We start from the raw sequence: 18,310 nt of genomic DNA, 5'->3' as shown, positions 1-18,310 counted from the left end.
CAAAGATAAATATCATTACACAGAAAATGTACATAAAATTTAATTCAATTCAATTCAATTCAAGTTTATTTGTATATCGCTTTTTACGATACAAATCATTACAAAGCAACTTTACAGAAAATTAAGTTTCTACAATATTTAGTAGTAGCTTATCAGTGGTGACTGTCAGTTCATGTATCAATAAAAAGACGTGTTCAGAAAAATCAATAAGAGACGTAAACAAAACAGACGATTAACACTATTAACAGCAATTATGCAATCAAACTTATAGCAAAAATGTGGTAGTTCTGTATGTTGTCTCTGGGTTAGCATCATCTGAGGTCCTCTGAGGGGCTGGCATCATCTCTTCTCAGGTGTTCTGGATCCAGACTGGAGCTTGTGTAAATCCTAGTTGATTTACATCCCGTGGCAAAGCAGAGACACAAATAGAGACATAATTAGCGTAGCTGCTGTTCCAGCCAAGTAAAATTAATTCGTTTAACCCAAGCTAAGGAATAAGAATGTGCATTTGATCAGATATAACTGCAGTACAAGATTATGAGATGCATTATTTGAATGCTTGGCCAAAAATTCTTTAATCTGGATTTAAACAGAGAGAGTGTGTCTGAACCCCGAAAATTATCAGGAAGGCTATTCTGAACCTGGTAAGGGGCCCAAAACCTCCTTTTTACAGAGGAAAGTTTCCTGAACCTGGTAAGGGGCGTAACATTTCCGTCACATGTTTGAGGTATTCGGCCAATCACAATGCACTAGATCACTGGCCAATCAGAGCACACCGCGCTTTTCAGAACTATGAGCTTTGTAAAAATCGACGCATTTCAGAAAGGCAGGGCATAGAGGAGCAACAATAATATAAACAATAACAAAAATAACGTTTTTTTTTTAGCAACGTCATATGACCCCTTTAATATAGTTCTCTTTAGAAACATCATGTGTTTACCATTTCTTATTTGTCTGATTCATAAACACTAACAGTGCACTACAATGACTCATGTTACAAGCTCAATGTGTTTAACTACCTTAAGAGTCACTTGAGCTCTTGGAAACGTTTGGTCCATCTAACAATTCACCTCATACATCTCTGCACTGTCTTTGAGTCTCTGCTTGTGGCAGGATGAACACTTCATGCTTTTAAACCCAAGGAGCAGTGCGGCCCCTCCCAGCACCTGTACCCAAGCTCCCACCCACCCGAAATACAGGGACCCGGCCGGGTGTAACGTAAGTTGGGGTGGCTTCTGTACATTGAGTCCTTGTGTCTCTGATATGGTTGAATCCACCTCGATCCCCAGCTTCGAAAGATTATGAGTGTACACTCCTAATGCAGCCAGACTGAGCACACCTGCCAGCGCCACCAACAGGCCACCAGCTGCCGCTACACTCCTAAGAGGGATATCGGTCCAGCAGCGGACGCCCACGCTGGCAAGGACAATCCCCGTGCCGCACAGGAAAAGAGACAACAGCACCATCCCCTGGACCATTCGAACCCGAGCATCCCGCTGGTAGGACCCAGACACAGGCCAGCACTCTTTGACTTCAGAGTGCACCACCTGCAGGCAGCTCTCCCACAGGCCATCTGAACGGAGAAGGAGGAGCTCCGTTGCTCCACCACGCCCTGCCGCACCCAGCCGCGCCTGTCCCTCCCTCCACTGCGGCGTGACTGCTGCAGTGAACACCAGCACAAGGCCCAGGGGAGCAAACACCACCCCCATCAGCATGGACACTGGAGTGTGCATCACTTCTTTTTCGATGTGCAGCTCTTCAGGACGATGTTAAGCTAGAAACCACCGGCAAAGACCTGGTGAAAAGAATACAATTTCAGTTATACTCGATCTACTCGCATCAGATTCAAGAAGATTCTTTCATTTAAACCCCCTCAGACACCTGTTGGCAGAAGTACATTCCTGGTTTCACATTCTGTTGGATCTAAAAGAGAAAGAATGCATATATGAATGTCTTGTTAGCCAATGACTCTCTCCTTTGAGCTCTAAGAAACATCGTCAGTCCCGGCAACCAGCACAGTGGAGGTAAATGGCCCACTGTTGCTAAGAGACAGTAACATGGACGATCCTACAGTTGCATCTTTTGTGTTACATCTGAAATGGTTCTAGCACTATCAGCCACAGGTGCTAGTCTCTGAACATCATTTTCTGATGCAAATGTGTGGTTGTGTTGTCGCTGATCGCGTGAACTGGATACATTTTGAAACAGTCTTACGGATATTATATGTAGACAGGAAGCCAGACGTCTGGGAGCTGAGAGACTATTCCAGAAGACAAGGACAAAAGAGATTCTGCACATGATGTGATGCTATAAAAAGCAGCTATTTTTAATGCATGAACCCTCACAGACACCCGATATTTTTCAACAAGTCTGTGGAGTATTTTCATTGGACTCTTGACCACATCATCTTCAAAGGTATCTGTGAGAGGGGTGCGGGTGTACATTTCAAGAGTTTGGGCAATCACTGTATGCTCTTAATGCCACGTCTATCATCACATGAATTTCCTGTTCCAGTCACTTTTGTTGCATGGCAACCCAAAAAAAAAAACAAAAAATTAAAAACTTGCACTTGCACATTAACAAAAACAAAAAAAACAGAAACACCAAAAAAAAAAAATGTGGCTACTCAGACTGTGACAGCCTTGTCCTCAAACCACACTAGTTATTAAATATCTGGAAAAACAGCATGACAGTGTGATCGGAACCACAGCAGTCAAGCTTTGTTTTTTTCCAAATTTAAAAACAAAAAAGATAAAAAGCTCATTCCATCTCGAGAAGGATCAACAGGATGAGGCATGTGCAAACTAGCCACAACAGACCCCACAGACAAAAAGCAAAGATGCAAGATGCATTGACCTGCTCTCCTGACCTGGTTTTTGCATTCATCCAGAGATGTTACAGTCATCTGCTTCACTATTTGAATCACACATAACAGAGATGTCATGCACTCACCTCTGCAGAAGAATAAATGATCATTCAGCTGTTCTCTTTGTTAAGTCTGAGATGGATTCTTCTGCTTTCTGTCTTTTCTCTATCCCTCACTCTTTAAATCTCACTGGTCTTGTGTATGAGGCTTTCGATACACCCCCGTCCTTCTTTCAAACAGATGCACACACGCACACACACACACACACACACAGAACAAACAGCAAGTCCGACGTGTGCTGACTGTAATATGCAGACTGCCTGCTGAACCATGCGATCTGATGAAAGAAAAAGAAGATTAATTTAAAAAACCTGCATACTATCATATGTATAAATCTGGGCCATATAGTCACATACATATTTATTAAATCCCAAAGAAATATGGCAATCAATAGATGTACATGGGCTTTGACCTCCAAACATTAGCTGCACAAATATACTAACTCCTGAACACACATGTAGATACTCCTTATGTCTTTGATACTCTTTGATCTTTATTATGAATATAAAACATAAATGTGAATAATGGTCCTGTGGTGATGGTAACACATTAAACAAGATTTTTGTATTATAGAAGAAAAAGTGCATTTGTTCACTGTTATTATAATAATTATATATTTTATTTTATTGTCCTTGTCATATAATTACATTGTTTAGGTGTACTGATTTCATTGCATTACCACAAGGCTTATGGTAAGCTGTAAACATGAGGAAAATGGTGAACAAAGACATATCTGTGAAGTATAGGGTGAGATGCCCTCTTAAGAACAATGTGCATTTACATTTCAGTTGTAACATATTTAGATTTAAGTTTAGCATGGGCATGATGGTGATGCTAATTTGCTAATTTAGATGTCATAGCACAAAATGTGGGGTAAAATGATCACCTACAGGACAAGAAGACAGAATAAATGCCTTTTGATTTGATGCCTTTTGCCTTATTTATTTACATTTAAGTAAAATACTAGATCAACTGTTGTATTAAAAGTTTGTTTTGACAGCTTAGTTGTATAATAAATGTATATAACCAGTGACAAATAAGGATCCCAATAAAAGAGATGCATCTGAAAGGTACATTTATTTGAAAATATAGCTATATCTAAAAGATAATACACTACAAATAAAAACTGAATGATTTCACTCAATTAACCTATAGGCTGAAGTACATATCGAAAATGATAGAAAAACATCTAACTCATGAAATTATTAAATAATAACTCCATAAATTATATTTATATTTATATTTATAAAAAAGTATTTTTTTAAATAATAGGCCCTAACACTGGGTAACCCTAACCCTAATTAATAGGCCCTAACCTTACCCTAACATGCCACTTAGGTCAATCTGACTCAAAAAGCAAGGTTTTTTTTTTTTTATTGTTGTTGTTGTTTACTCTAAAAATTTACAAACTTCAATGTGTCCACAAATCCCTCTTTAACGAACAGACACTGATTTTTCTGATATCAACATAATACAATGTCATAGATCACTATTTTCCAGAGGCACAAAATCAGGCAAATTAGGTGTAAAACTGTTCTGACTGACTAAATCTCTTAATTCTCCTAAATCTCTTGATTTGAACAGATAACTCTTAGGCTGTCGTTGAGGCAATTCGTTAAAAGAGTCATAAGAGTCAAGTGCTTGTATCAGGATACAGCGGTAGCTGTAAATGATTTCAGCAAGGAAATGTCTTCCAACAATGACAAAACACGTAAAAATGTTATTGAGTTTTGTTTTTATTTTCCATATAAAAGCAGAGGCAGTAAAAAAGGAAAGCACAGCTTTAATATATCGATATTGTTTGAAAGCAATACAAAGCATTTGAAATGTACAAGTTTTGTGAAGCAAATTCCACAAAATGAAAAGTCACCGTTATTTAATCTGATATTTGGGTAAGTTCGATATTGCAGTGGTTCATCCGAACTTTCTTGTCTAAATGTCGGAGGACAAAAGGGCCGGTTGTCCTGACAACCGTTACAGCCACACAGACTCGAAATGTGTGGAGCCAGTTTTCAAAATGTGGTGATCGAAACACCGACATATAACGTTACACGGCTCTTTAGGGGTGGAAATGTGCGACTTAAAGGTCTAAAACACTCGTGTGTGTTTGTGGAGCGTTTCAGATGTGAAACTGAAAGGCTGAAAGTCACAGCACCCTGACTGGAAGTATGCTGAAGTAACACGCGGCAAGATTAATAAACATGCAAACCACCATCAGAGCATAAAGCGATACAAACGCCTCACACCCTGTCCAAGAAATGATGGTCCTATTATAAGCAGCAAAGAGCCAGCATCAAAAAAGGCAAGTCTATTTTTGAAATAATAATATATAACTCTTTTAAAATCATGTCAACACACAACATTATGATAATTAAGTCTATTTACAATTTATATTTACAGAAAATGTACCTTGTTGATCATAATTGCTCATCTTATAAAATTATTGTAGATAAAATAATAAAAAAAGTACAAAAGTGGAAAATTGTATTTACACTGTTCAGTATTGATATGTCTTGCTAAAACTGAAAATTGTATAACTGGCAGGTGCGCTGGTTCTGGCACTGCAGAATCTGGTTCATAGTCATGCTTTTGGATCAAAAGGTCAGAAAGAAGCTGCCAGCAGCACCAGGTGTGGTGTCACTAGTTGATAATGTCATTTATAGCTCCATAAGTGTGATCTGGAAGTGGTTGACGATGACTTCAGTGATCTCGATGAGGAAGGCAGAGAGGTTGCTGTAATGCTCAATGATGTTATCATCCATGTTCACAAAGATCCTGTTGATGGTAAGATAAAGAGAGTAAGTTACAGAAATTCTTGTAAAAATTCTGGCCCATACTTTATATTTGCACATTGGGCTGATAACCAAAAAATTAGCGATATTAAAATTTTAAGCTATTTTAATAAATTAAAAATAATAAAACTCCAAATATGAAAAGCATTTTAAATTCTATAAGTAAATGTAGGCATCACAACAATATAATGTGCTGTATGAAAAATGGATATTCATTTTAAGATTTGCTAAAGATTTTTCAATATTATTAAAGAAACATTTTTAAATTATTATTAAACATTCATTTTAAGTGTGCATAAGATTACAGCAACGATCATGAAACTGTAAAAGTATGGGAAATCAGCGTGCAAAATTAGGTATATTTTAAACACCAATTATAAAACTCCAAAATTGGATAATATCTGATGTAGTACCATTATATCATGTATCTATAGAAACAAACATACACAACCTCTAAAGTTGCTTCTCATCTGCACAAAAACCACACCGCTTTAATTCGACACCTGGTCATTGTCATTTGTGCATTACTACACAATTACTTACGTATTTTAGTCATTATGACTGTGTTGAGCTGTTGAGTGACACTGAATGATATACAGATGAACTGTGCCCTACCAACTGCTGAAAGAAACCTTAAGCATTCCTCTCCAGTTTTCTAAAGCATTCATCATTCCTTCCCTAAGGGCAGACCCTGATTTAGATCCAACACAAATCCTTATCTCATGACTTATGCAAACAATTATTTGGCACAACAGTCGTCTTTACCGGCCAACATGTATATGTATATGGCGTGCGGGTGTATGACAGACTAACAGCGAGGTCATGCCAGCTCTCCCTGCCCTGAGGGTGGAGTGAGTCTGATTGAAGATTGGGGCGAGAGAATGAGCGAGAATGCGGCACAACCTGTCCCTATCCCTCAGCCATATCATCAGCTAACGGCCTGGGGAAAGTTGAGCTCCAAGTTACACAGCTCTAGGCTAGAATGATTAAGATAAAATGCCTTTAACAGAGTCCTGGACATGTTTCTTTAACCTATGTAGGTCAAACGATCCTTCAACGCTCGAGTGGGCTGTGAAATATGGTCATTCGATGATACGCTTTACTTTAATGGCTTATACTTTATGATGCACTGAGGTGAGTTATTCCCACACATGTTCTGAAATGGATGAGCGAACAGGTAAGCGACAATGTCTGCATGGAGTCATGGGTGATCACCAACCATAGAGATAATGGTGTTTTCAGAGCCCGGCCTCATTAGGTTGCACGTAGTGTCTCTTACACAACCAGACGCCAGTGCTGCCTTCCTATCAGAACCATCATCTCTACTGTTTCTACCTGAGCTTTATAAACCACAAAAAAACATACAGCACAGTCAGATGAGTCTATCTATGCTGAACTCATCTTGTCTTCCGTCTTTTGTTTTTCTTTTAATTTTTTTCTCTTTTTTTGGAAGGGGAGCAGCAATCATCACATTCCAAACACTATAGATCTCCAGTCAACCCGGTCTGTCGACTTTGCTTCCTGGCAGCTTGTTGAGATGGAGCTCAGATTATAAGAAAAGGGTTTAACAGCCGTTCATCCTCCGTGAAAGAACATTTCGACATCCCTCTATCCATGTTCGTGACTTAATCACAGTTTGCAACAGTCCCCAAACGTTTTTGCCCAATGGAATTTAGAAATATCTCACTCACCCTCTTTTGCACTTCTTGAAGATTTTCACAATGGTGTCTTCTTGCATACCGTACTTTTCTGAAATCTGAGGAGGCAGAAGTGACATGAGTCACATCTTAGGTACAGATCCTCTCAAGGTTCGAGGTGAGATTTTCACAAATATGTGTAACGGAAAGAGACGTTGAAAAACTCACCGCTTCTCTCAGGCCCTTGAGGGTTGGCGTGTTCAGCATAAGGGCATCGAATACTTCCTCAGTCTCTCGCCTGACATACAGAAGTACTGAGAACAAAATAAAGAATCTACCATTAAAACACTGTGGCGGGTTTGTAGCGCAAATTGATATGTTCCCAGGTTACTGCATTTCTTCCATACCTCTCTGTTGCTCGTCTCGACGGGCTTGTTTGCTTGGTGGGGAGCTGCCCTGGTCGCCGCCGTCTGTGTAGCAGTTGGTACGTTTCAGTGATGTCCTGTCGCTTTCCTCCAGGCTAACAGGAGGCACCTGGAGAATAACAAACAGATCAAATCAAGATTGTTAAAATGTGGCTTAGTTTCCTGTCTCTTGCGTGTTCGCACGCTGATGATTACGATGATAGCAACTTTATCACAGTGACATCTTAAACAATAAGAGGTGCGACAATGCAGAAAAAAAACGTAGGATGATCGCATGACTTCCTAATCCTTCACTAATATGCTAAAGTCACTATTATGGGCTGTGACTACATGTAAAAAGGCCAAAAGACTAATGATATGAAATGATGTCGAAATCTAACAAGTGAGAATTGCCCTAGTCTGGACTGTGGGAAAAAGGCCTGTAGGAACAGCCTCCATCCCTCCTCTCTTAGGCTGTGTAAACACAGCTGAAAAGCATCTCTTCAACACCCTCAGAAGAAGTGTGTGTGCATGTGTTTGAGCTCCCACGAGTTAATCCCTGTGTCAGTCAGCGTGGCCGTCCCCTCCTCAGGTGAGTTTCGCTCACTGTCATGTAAACTCAGGAGCGCACCAGTTAGCATGTCTGATCTCGAGATCAATTTCTCCTATTCTTTTCCAAGCCCACTTCTTTCCCACTGCATATTTTCCCACACTTTTCCTCACGCGCTCCCATACTGTCAGCCCTCAGGGTGTTGGAGAACATGACTCAACAATGCTATGGTAAGCCGCATATCCTAGGATATAGGGAAGAGCATGTGTGTATGTGTTTGTGTGTGAAAGACAGACGTACCAGGCCACAGCGCTGCATCGTGCTGAAGTGCATCTCTGGGATGAATAAAACAGGTTGTGTGACGTGATCGACTAGAGTTTTAAAGAAGGTAGAGTCCTTTCCAACAGAGCTGGAAACTAGAGCCTGTTTACAACCTTAGAAGAAGAAAAACAGCTTTAATAGAACACTCAAAGCAATAAATGAAAATGTTTCTTGAAGACATGACTAAAGAAAACTAGACCTTGGTGGAAAATACAGTTTGGCTTATGGCCCGCAGGTAATTTGAGTTTGACAGCCCGCTTTTACACATCATTGAAAATATGTGCTTAAAATCTTGTTTTGGTTTTGCCAAATTAGGAGGAAATCCTAAGTAGCCGGAGAGCTGAGCTTTTCAGTGGCTTGTTGGGTCAGAACATGGACACCAAACAGGGAGGATATGTAATGTATTTTCTTTATGCTTTTGGTAGGGAGGTAATGGGTGTTTTCTGACAGTCTCAGGCTGTAATTACATGACTGACAGCACTCACTATTGTTGCTGGAGTCTGCAACATTCTTGGTCCTCCTCTTGCTTCTCTTTCTCTCCTCATCTCTCATCTTCCTTTCTGCACCCTGCAAGCATTCAAGGACAATAAAACATTTAGAAACAGCTCTGGCATATTAGAACAGCTTACAAAACACTTAATTAACCAATAATTAACAATACAAAAGAGTTTTGAAACTCTTAAACACTGTAACTGCACAGATGCTTGGCATTTTTTATGTAAGAGAAAATAATCTAACATTTTACGTTTTAATATTTTACTTTTTTTTTAAGATAACAATGTTAAATAACATATGTCTTTTGAAAACCATTCTTGTAAACAACTCAGAGATCATATCTAGTTGACATGCCAGCTGTGTAGTAAATATGCATTTGATCCAGCTAGAGAAACCACAGCAATGCAGTTATGTACTCAGTTCACCTGCTGCTGCTAAACCAGTCATACGTGTGTCAAATCTAACCTTCCCATCATGCATTTCCCCCACACACTGTCAAACAGCTAATAACTATGGCCACCATGGAACTCACAAACGGCCTTTAAGAAGATGAGAGATATAAGGTGACATTTATCTGATCAGCTCAACAAAAGAGATCAATAGGAATCAAAAGATAGAGGTACAAAACAGAGTAAGGGTGAAAGACACCTAAAGAGAGATAGACAGACTGAAAGTATACCTCAGTGTCTTTTTTTTCTGCTTCAGTGAAAACAAGTTATCACGTAATTGAAAATGTGCCAGTAAAAGATGGGAGTTCAGACATATGCCACTTTTCAAGTAAATAACTTTGTAGGTCATGGTAACAGTGACTCAGGACTATGTTTTGTTTAACAGTTTATGACACAGTCCAAGATGAGCCAAATAAATGATAGAGATCCAATGCACACCCTTATAATGATACTTAATATTTCTGATCCAAGTTTACATTTAATTAAGCCTTGAAATGCATGTGTGCATCTTTTCATGCTGCGATAAGATTCTCTTTTAGGTATTGCTTCCTACAACAAATGATTGTATCATTTATCTATTTAAAAATAAAAATAGAATTAGATTTACAAATAAAAATATTCTAAATGTGTTTCTATTTAGTGAAATATTTATTAAAGATATATATATTTTAAAAATATATCCTTTTTTTATTTGTTGGGGACTGGCTCACCTTATCGCAGAAGATCTTGACCTGACAAACAGCTCTGTGAATGAGACGGTTGTTCCCTGAGCTGAAATCAAACGTGTCGATCTGAAGATTGAGGGGAAGGCCTTTGACCCCCTTCTGCGAGGAGAAGTCAGTGCTCAGAGAATTGATTCCAATGTGCACCTGCGAAACACAACAGATACATGAAATCTCAAGACAGCTCTTTGGAAATCAGGAAGCTGGGTTTGTTATTTTACAGAGAGAAAAAAAATCACTGTGAAAAGCCTCAAACAAAAGGAAGGGTCAGGGATGAGACACGTTAGATGTGTCATATGCAAATGATTGTTCTATAATTCCAATTCATTTCAAAAGAAAAGGAGTGTCCATATGGAGAACAACATGGCGAGATCCAACATGTTGGAACTGGTGGTAAAACAACAATAAAATTAAAAAAACAATCACCTAAATAATATGATAATTTATGAATAAATGAGTGAACAGGTGCTGATTTCCAAACATTTATTGTTCCTCATAGCTGCTGATTGATTTGGCACAACAAGGTTGAATAACAAGTAAAATTTAGATTTTTTAAAACGTATTGTTGCTACATTGCTTGGCAACCAAACACTGTTAGATGCTAGACTAATTAATTATATTACTTGGTGGAAGAATTGTTTATTCGGATTATTAGCTAAAAATATTTAACTTTTAATTTGTCTTGTAACATTGCTGTTATTGATATTTTATTAAATCAATAAAAGTGCGTTACAGGGATTGTATTCTTTCTCTCTGTCTCTGCTCCACCTGCTCTGAGTTTCGTTGTCCCACCCATCACTATCCTGGGGGCATGCTGAAATGCCCTATTTCTCTTTCTCTCCTTCCCTACTTCCTTCTCTCCCTCACTCCCTCCCTCCCTCTTTCTTTTTTTTTCTTTCTCTTTCTTTCTTTTTATTCCCTATGATGACAGTTGCCTGAGGAGGCCACATACCATAGATACCACTGCTCTCTGACACTCCTCTAAATCATCCTCCTTTCAACCCCACTTAACAAAAACAAGTGACAGGTGACAGGTGGATCTGTGTTTGTGCTTGTACCTTTGCTTCTTCACCGGTGTTCCAGATAAAAGACAGTGCGTTGAAAGCCACCTCTTCTACGTTACTCACTCCACTGAAAACTTCCTTGTAGTCAGCTGAGAGTCAATATAGAAGAATTTATTCATATAAATTGTATGAAATTAAACAATCATCATCATCAAAAAAAAAAAAAAACATCTGACTTTAAATATAATGATGGGTGAAGCCAGTTACCAGTATATAATAAAAACATTCTTCATTTTCTTAATCAGTATTGTCTTGTTGTCCAGAATTAATTATTTACAATCATGATTATGTACCTAATGTTTTTGCTTAAAATAAAAATAAAAAATATTTGCTAAAAAAAAAAAAAAGTTACATATATTCTCTGAAAATATTTATATGTTTAGAAATAGACCAGATAGAATAAATATATCTTGATTATGGAAATGATTAAAAAAAGAGTGATTTTTTGCAGGTAGAGTGATAGTGAGGAAACATACCAATATCAATGACTCTCTGTTTAACAGTAGGCTGTCGAGCGTGCCAGTGGTTCCAGTACTTCAGCTGCATCTCAGGACTCTTGTCATTCTCGAACACAGCCATGATCATCGTCTGAGAGAGAACGAAAGAAAAAGGAGCATAATTAGAACCTGTTACTTTGTTATTTTTAGAGAGTGGTGACTCCCTGTAGAACAAATGCTAGTCTTTTTGTCGTTTACCAAGCGATGTTGTATGTCACCACACTAATACCCTTTCTCTTTACTTTGTCACTGACCATAGCAGTGTATGCTTTAACAAAACAGCCAATCTGTCACACCTAGAATATGCAAGGGCTTATGAGTTTGGAAGTTTTAGGAAACTTCCCCCAAAGCTTCTTTGGTGTTGCACGCCATGGTAAATGAATGACAAAATGTCAAACTTTTTTAAACGATGCCTAAATAACTAATCACTCTTTCTCTTTGGAGCAGGTTACTTAGAACTAACATGTTATATGGCAAGAATACATTTCCATTATTTCTGAACTTACTTTTACTTTGCTGCATGACACCCCAGCAGTGCTGTCCACTCCCTGCAGAGTGATGGGGTAAAACTGGCCCTTATTGAGGTACACCAAGGGTATTTCTGTTGTCTTGTGTTGGGAAGCTTGTGGGCTACCAAGAACAAACTGGAAGTCATTCCTGTGAAAAATAGTCAAATTAATTTTATGCAATGGCATTGCTCAGTATTTTACTTACTAATATCTATTGCTTTTTATAGCTTGCATAAAATCACCAAATGATCTTTTTTTTATATAGGAAGAAGAATGCAAAGAAATAAATGGCTGATCTGAAAAGGCTCAGACAGTTTAGAAGCCTGTCTCACCTGTATCTGTCTGGAGGCGAGTTGGTGTAGGACTCTGAGTATACAGGGCTTGGCTGTCTCAAAAACGTGCTGTAGGCAAGAGGCTGTTTTTTGAAGACAACAAACAGAAGTGTCAGAAATTTATGATAATTATAGAGAAGAAAGCATATCTTTTAGGCATTCATGGCATATTTTAGGATCTTTTGGTATGGCTCAGAAACTAGGAGGGAAAAAACATAACATTAATACATTTTATATTTTAAATGTGTTTTAAAATGTTCTGCAAACCTCAGGGGTCACCTCCAGAAAGGGTTGGTCAGATGGCCATGATTTCTGTGCTGGGTTCAGGAGGGGGTACAAGTTGTCCCCGGTGTAGCTGTCAGTGCTCTGTAATGCTTGCTTTGAGTGACTGGGGGAAATACTTTCAGAAAGCAGCTTCATGATGTGAGCGTTCTCCAGCATGGCCAGCTCAGGGGAAGAGCTATTCCCTGCCCTGAGAGATAAATGACAGTACAAATTGTGACCCTTCTAGCTGCAGATTATAATTTTTTTATGGTACTCCATCATTAATGCTATTCACACAGGGTTAACTGTTAGATGCCTAAACAATGATGAAAAAGTGTTGAAGTCAATAAAAGCTTTGCTCAATCTCTGCACTGTTTATAGAGCTTTCTTTGCATGAAAAGCAAACCTAAACAAGGGGCGGGAGCTGTTTGCCACCTTACGCCGTTTTTTTTTTTCACTGTTTGAGTTTCTCGCCACATCGGGAAGACTAACAATCTCTAAAGGCAGCTATTTTTCACTTGCACAAAAGGGTGCTGTGCAGTGACTCAGCCTTTTTGGGATGGGTTGAAGAAGAGGATTAACAGCTGAACCAGCTCTGACCTCAGATAATCTTTAGCTAAATTACTCAACCTACCAATATACTAGAAGGAGAAAATGTGACATTTTACATCTGAAAAACCTACTGTCGAAACATATTTCCATCTTGCCTTCTCTCTTATACTATATACAATGTATACAATATATGCTTCTACTGTATGTTCAGTATAAAAGTGTTTTGATTCATAAATCATAAAAGTATATGGTCAAACTTACCTCTCCATGTGCATGCTGTTTTCACGGGCACACGTTGTCATCTTCTGCTCTTTTGGGGTTAAAAATAATACATTTATAATATTATTTCTGTATATAATACAAATTAAATAATGCTAAGAAATAATAATCTCTTTTATTTTTATATTATTTTTACAAATATATTTTTGTGTTACCTTGCAGGCCTCATAGAGGAAACTTAGAGTTGCAAATTCTTCATCTGATGGCAGTCTAGGTTTAGTTTTGCTGAGGTCACTGCTGTCCATGCAAGGCCAAGAGTCCATAACGTGATTATCTGGATAGCGTAAGTAGTTGAAACTCTCGATCTGTTGTACCATGAGAGCCCTAGGCGAAAATAGAAGGAGATATTAGCATAGATAAAACAGCAAGCATTCTCAGGAACTGCAACATATGACTTTGCATGTATTGGTAGTGTGATGTATGATTAACAGCATAGATGCCACAGAAATGTGCCTCTGGTGCATGTAAAACTTTCAGTGACAAAATCACAGACTTCAGTGAAGCCAGGGTGCAAGAGCTGATGCTCTTCATCCAGACGTCAAAATATATAATACAAGACTAAATGTTGAGAAACAATGGTAAATCTGACTTTCTCTTCTCATCTGTGCTCTGCAAGGGCAGAAACTCTTGTAATGGATCAACAGTCCAAAGCAAAGCCTAAGTGAAGGAACTTAATTTTATCTTAACACAAGCACCACAAACAAAAGACAAGGATTTGAAGAGGATCACTAAATTCTCAAACAATTGGATTTGTTATGGGACTTTACCTAACTGCTAGGATTAGCAACGAGGTGGTCTGCTATGCTAAGCTAAAATACAAACCGAGCTGTTTAGGCACCTGTGCTCACACTAAATAAATGAGACTTTTCTAGATGAAGAAAACCCCTATCAAATACCCATATTTTCTAATTCTAGGCACCTATTTTTCTTTTGACAAAGACCTGACCTCTGACACATTAGCACAGGACTTATGTTTTCTGTGTTGGTGCACTCGGGCCCCTAGGGCAGTTACACCAGGCTGTCTGTAAGAGTAAGAGACAGAGTGTGCGTGTTTGGGTCCTGGTGTCAACTTTCAGCAGAAATTATCTTCATGTACTCAATTATGTGCGGGCCAGTTTACACATGAGCAGAGGGCGAGTGGGAAAAGACGAGAAAGACATTACTCAAGAGGAACAGACAGCTCTGAGCGGGAAACCGCAAACTATAACACACCCCACAACAAAATCATATGAAACGAGATGGATTTTAAATAATTCCAGAGAAAAAAGACGAAAGGGAACTCGATTCGTTAATTATTACTCGCGCGCCGTTCTCTACGCGCACAGCCGCACACACGTGAAGCGCGCACACGCGTTTCAGACGGCGCGCGATCACCGAACTGAATTCTCTTTTGAATCCTCTGAACAGGCACATACACATAAAAATATGACAAAATACCCATCTCGACAATCATTCATGTAAACACAGTCAGTTAGGTCTCAAATGAAAGAAAACAGCTGAGAAAGAAATCTGATGTGATCATTAAATCTGATCCGTGCATCAGGTCTTAAAGGGACAGCGGCATGTAAATAATGCTGCTGTCATTAATGATCACCAAACAACAAAACAGCTGTGATAAAAAAAAAAATCTGTATTTCATTTATACAATGAACACTCTGCAGTGTTATTTTCCCTAATTATTAAATTTATGTGTTTGAATACTACCAACCTTATTTTATTTGTAACATATTCTGTTGTATTTATCTATGCTTGTAATTTGTGTATTTGTTCTTATTTTTACTGGCTATTCTCGTCTCTTTAATCATGTTTACACTTTCATAGTTAATCTAGTAGTATTTGCTGTGGTATCAAAGAAGTACTTAGCTTTAAGTAATAAATGGAATTCAAGTTAAAATTAAAAATATTTTTGTTTTCTTGCTGATCCGAAAAAGTAACAAAATGGTGTTTGTGTTCAACACAGCCAAGCAAAGAAAGCCCCATCTAGACCGTTATAAATTTAATGCCAATAAATATAAAATTCACTTACTCAATCTCCTTGGTCATGACTCCTCTGACAGGCAGTGATGATAAAATCCTTAGTTTGTAATCTTGTCTCTTCTCTCAGATGTGTTTGTCTGTCTGTATGTCTGGCTGAATGTGTATGTGTGTTTGTATCCTGATAAATGAAGTGGTTTGATTTGTAACTACATAATCTCTCTCTATTTATTCACTAGCAGGTTGGCTTCTTTGCTCTGATTGGCTGCCAGCCTGAGACAGGTGTGTGATAGGACAGGTGTTTCCTCACTGGAGAGAAACTTCAGCATGTGTGTGAGTGTGTTTGGGGGGGGGGGTGTAACTCATTAACACCTCATATAAAAGACTGAAAGTCTCCAGCTACAGGTGTGAAATGCATCTTATTTGGGATCAGAAACCAAAGACACTAGTGAAAGAGCAAGGTTTTAACATGCAAATGAAAGATTGTGTCATTCTCAATCTCTAACAGAATGAAGAAGGAGGTTTTGGCCACATGGTTTTTATGGCTTTACACCACTTTTTTATTATTTTGAAAAAAAAAAACAATTAGTCATAATTTTTTACCTGCATTTACTTACTTTGCCATTACATGTCATACTAAGCTTTTCTAAAATAGGTTTATAGGTGTGTCATGCTTAATTTGTAATGCAAGTTGCAAATTATATTAATATATTTTTTTCTCAAAAAAGAAAAAAAAAAGAATCTGTCAAAACATTTTTTCTTGGTTGTGTGGCCAGTAAGAGAACAATTCCATTTTATATTTTTGAAACATTATGTGAACACCACTTTTCTACTGATGTTACTGGAAGAATGTATGTTCATAACTTCGAGAGAGCGTTCTCTGTTAGCTGAATGCATGCATGATTTGCAGAATAAAATCCACCTTGTCAGAAACATAAATCAAATATGCATCTGCATCACAGACAGTAACTGATGCAAACAGATACAGGCTTGATTTTGATCCTTTAAAATTTCAAAAAAAATATTTTAGTATATTTTTCTATATGTTTTTAAAGGTTAATTAGCAGGATAAGGTATGCACAGTATTTCAGTCTTTGCATATGTTCTCTATGCATGAATATATAGCAGACATGCTTGTGTGTGTATGTTTATGTGTCTATTAATCTGAGTTTTGTTAAGACCTCAAGGAATCTGGCATTGTGCCACAAAAGGTGCGTGCTCTGCGGCCTGTCTTCACAAACACACCCACCCACACAGTTTCATACATGCACACACATCAGACCCCTCGGGCATTTTGGATTTGAACCAAAAAAATGTGCAGAAGAAATAGATTAGAAGAAGTAAGGAAGGAAGTCAGCAATGCTGATAATAACACTGTAGTGATTTACAGTAAGTGAGTGTGAGTTCCTGGACACAAATGCAATTTCTCACTAATAGCATATGTATGTGTATATATATATAGTGCTATTAGTTTATCTCAAAATAAAATGCATACATTCTCATCTCTATTACACCTTCATGATTGAGTTCAGTCAAATATTCAAATACAAAATTTGCCATTCTGGTTCCTGTATGCCTGTAAACAAGTCTCTGCATCTTTTCTCTGTCATTATCATATGACTGAACAGAATTACACTGATCTTGTGATATAATATGAGCGGATCTAATATCAGACTAAGCAGCAAGTGTGTGAACAGCCTCATTGAGAGCCGTTATGTTCTGCTGGAAGTGAGAACATAAAGGGAAAGGGCCATTAGAGCAGGGAGCTTTTCTAAAGGGATCATTTCACACCTAGAAACCATGCTGAACACTCAGAAACCAAAGTAAACGCACCATTGCTGAGGTACATGCAAGAGAAAGCAAATATAGAGAAAGAAATGGATTGGAAATGAATATAAGAAGCGTTCCCACGACAAGAGGCCATGAGAGGGTCTCTCTCGTACTCTCTTGTCTTTTTATGCTTTCTATTGTGCTTCTTCCATCCCAGAATCCCTGAAGGTGTGACAAAAATAGCAAGCTCTCATGATTTTCTAAATCCTAACATCTTTAAATCCATTTTAAAATGAATTCATTTCTGAATGAACATGAACATTCATATCCATTATTTAAAATACTAAATCCAAGTAATCTCGTACTCATTTCTCAGGTTACTGTGAATGTCACAAAGCTTATAATTACAACTGCTTACTATAGATGAAATAAAATATAAAGTGAAGCCCAAAAGTCCACTATTGAATTTTGCATCTGTTAATTGAATACACAAGATAATCATGTTGTCCAGCATAATTTGAGATGATGCAAAGTGAAAGTGAAAGAAAAAAAAACACAAAAAAAGATCTGTAAAAAAAGCCACATCAATGTCACAAATTTACTTATATAATTAGCTCTAGAAATATTGCAATCTTAAATATATCTTATTCACTTCATTTCAGTGTGTTTATGTGTTAAATGTTACAATATCCTGAAAGATTCTTGAGGTGCAGGCTTAAATTAGATTTTCCCAGATTTTCTAAATTCTATGATCGTTTGATATTTAAGCATCA

General features: G+C 37.9%; 2 protein-coding genes across 5 annotated transcripts; both read right to left on the bottom strand.

Annotated features, from left to right (window-relative positions):
• Positions 1–864: 864 nt before the first annotated feature.
• Positions 865–3,086, bottom strand: LOC109108098 (claudin-23-like). Of its 4 annotated transcripts, XM_042774130.1 has the most exons (3): positions 2,953–3,061; positions 1,882–1,923; positions 865–1,795 (listed from the first exon to the last, which is right to left on the bottom strand). In XM_042774130.1, exon 3 carries the CDS (start codon positions 1,731–1,733, stop codon positions 1,059–1,061), a length of 675 nt encoding a protein of 224 aa, XP_042630064.1. In that variant the 5' UTR covers positions 1,734–1,795; positions 1,882–1,923; positions 2,953–3,061; the 3' UTR covers positions 865–1,058. The 4 variants fall into 4 exon arrangements, with proteins under 4 accessions (XP_042630064.1, XP_042630061.1, XP_042630063.1 ...); XM_042774127.1 differs by lacking the exon at positions 1,882–1,923 and having other exon boundaries at positions 2,953–3,086; XM_042774129.1 differs by having other exon boundaries at positions 865–1,923; positions 2,953–3,048.
• A 1,558-nt stretch (positions 3,087–4,644) lies between these two features.
• Positions 4,645–15,978, bottom strand: LOC109108097 (grainyhead-like protein 3 homolog). The gene is made up of 15 exons (XM_042774126.1): positions 15,820–15,978; positions 13,949–14,117; positions 13,776–13,834; positions 12,966–13,170; positions 12,699–12,781; positions 12,364–12,514; positions 11,837–11,948; positions 11,355–11,449; positions 10,285–10,443; positions 9,116–9,197; positions 8,610–8,743; positions 7,763–7,889; positions 7,584–7,669; positions 7,410–7,474; positions 4,645–5,701 (listed from the first exon to the last, which is right to left on the bottom strand). Exons 1-15 carry the CDS (start codon positions 15,834–15,836, stop codon positions 5,584–5,586), a joined length of 1,662 nt encoding a protein of 553 aa, XP_042630060.1. The 5' UTR covers positions 15,837–15,978; the 3' UTR covers positions 4,645–5,583.
• Between the last annotated feature and the right edge of the window lie 2,332 nt (positions 15,979–18,310).

Source organism: Cyprinus carpio, chromosome A17 (genome assembly GCF_018340385.1).
Source record: "Cyprinus carpio isolate SPL01 chromosome A17, ASM1834038v1, whole genome shotgun sequence".
NCBI classification, from domain to species: Eukaryota; Metazoa; Chordata; class Actinopteri; order Cypriniformes; family Cyprinidae; genus Cyprinus; species Cyprinus carpio.
This window is presented reverse-complemented; position numbering and strand designations above follow the sequence as displayed.

Excerpts from the sequence above, each read along its gene's own strand:
- LOC109108098 (XM_042774127.1), bottom strand. The coding sequence starts at position 1,733 with ATGCACACTCCAGTGTCCATGCTGATGGGGGTGGTGTTTGCTCCCCTG.
- LOC109108097 (XM_042774126.1), bottom strand. Across the intron at positions 8,744-9,115 it reads TGCAGACTCCAGCAACAATA|GTTGTAAACAGGCTCTAGTT; the intron begins GTGAGTGCTGTC and ends TCTTCTTCTAAG. Across the intron at positions 5,702-7,409 it reads TTCAAGAAGTGCAAAAGAGG|GATCTTTGTGAACATGGATG; the intron begins GTGAGTGAGATA and ends TACCATCAACAG.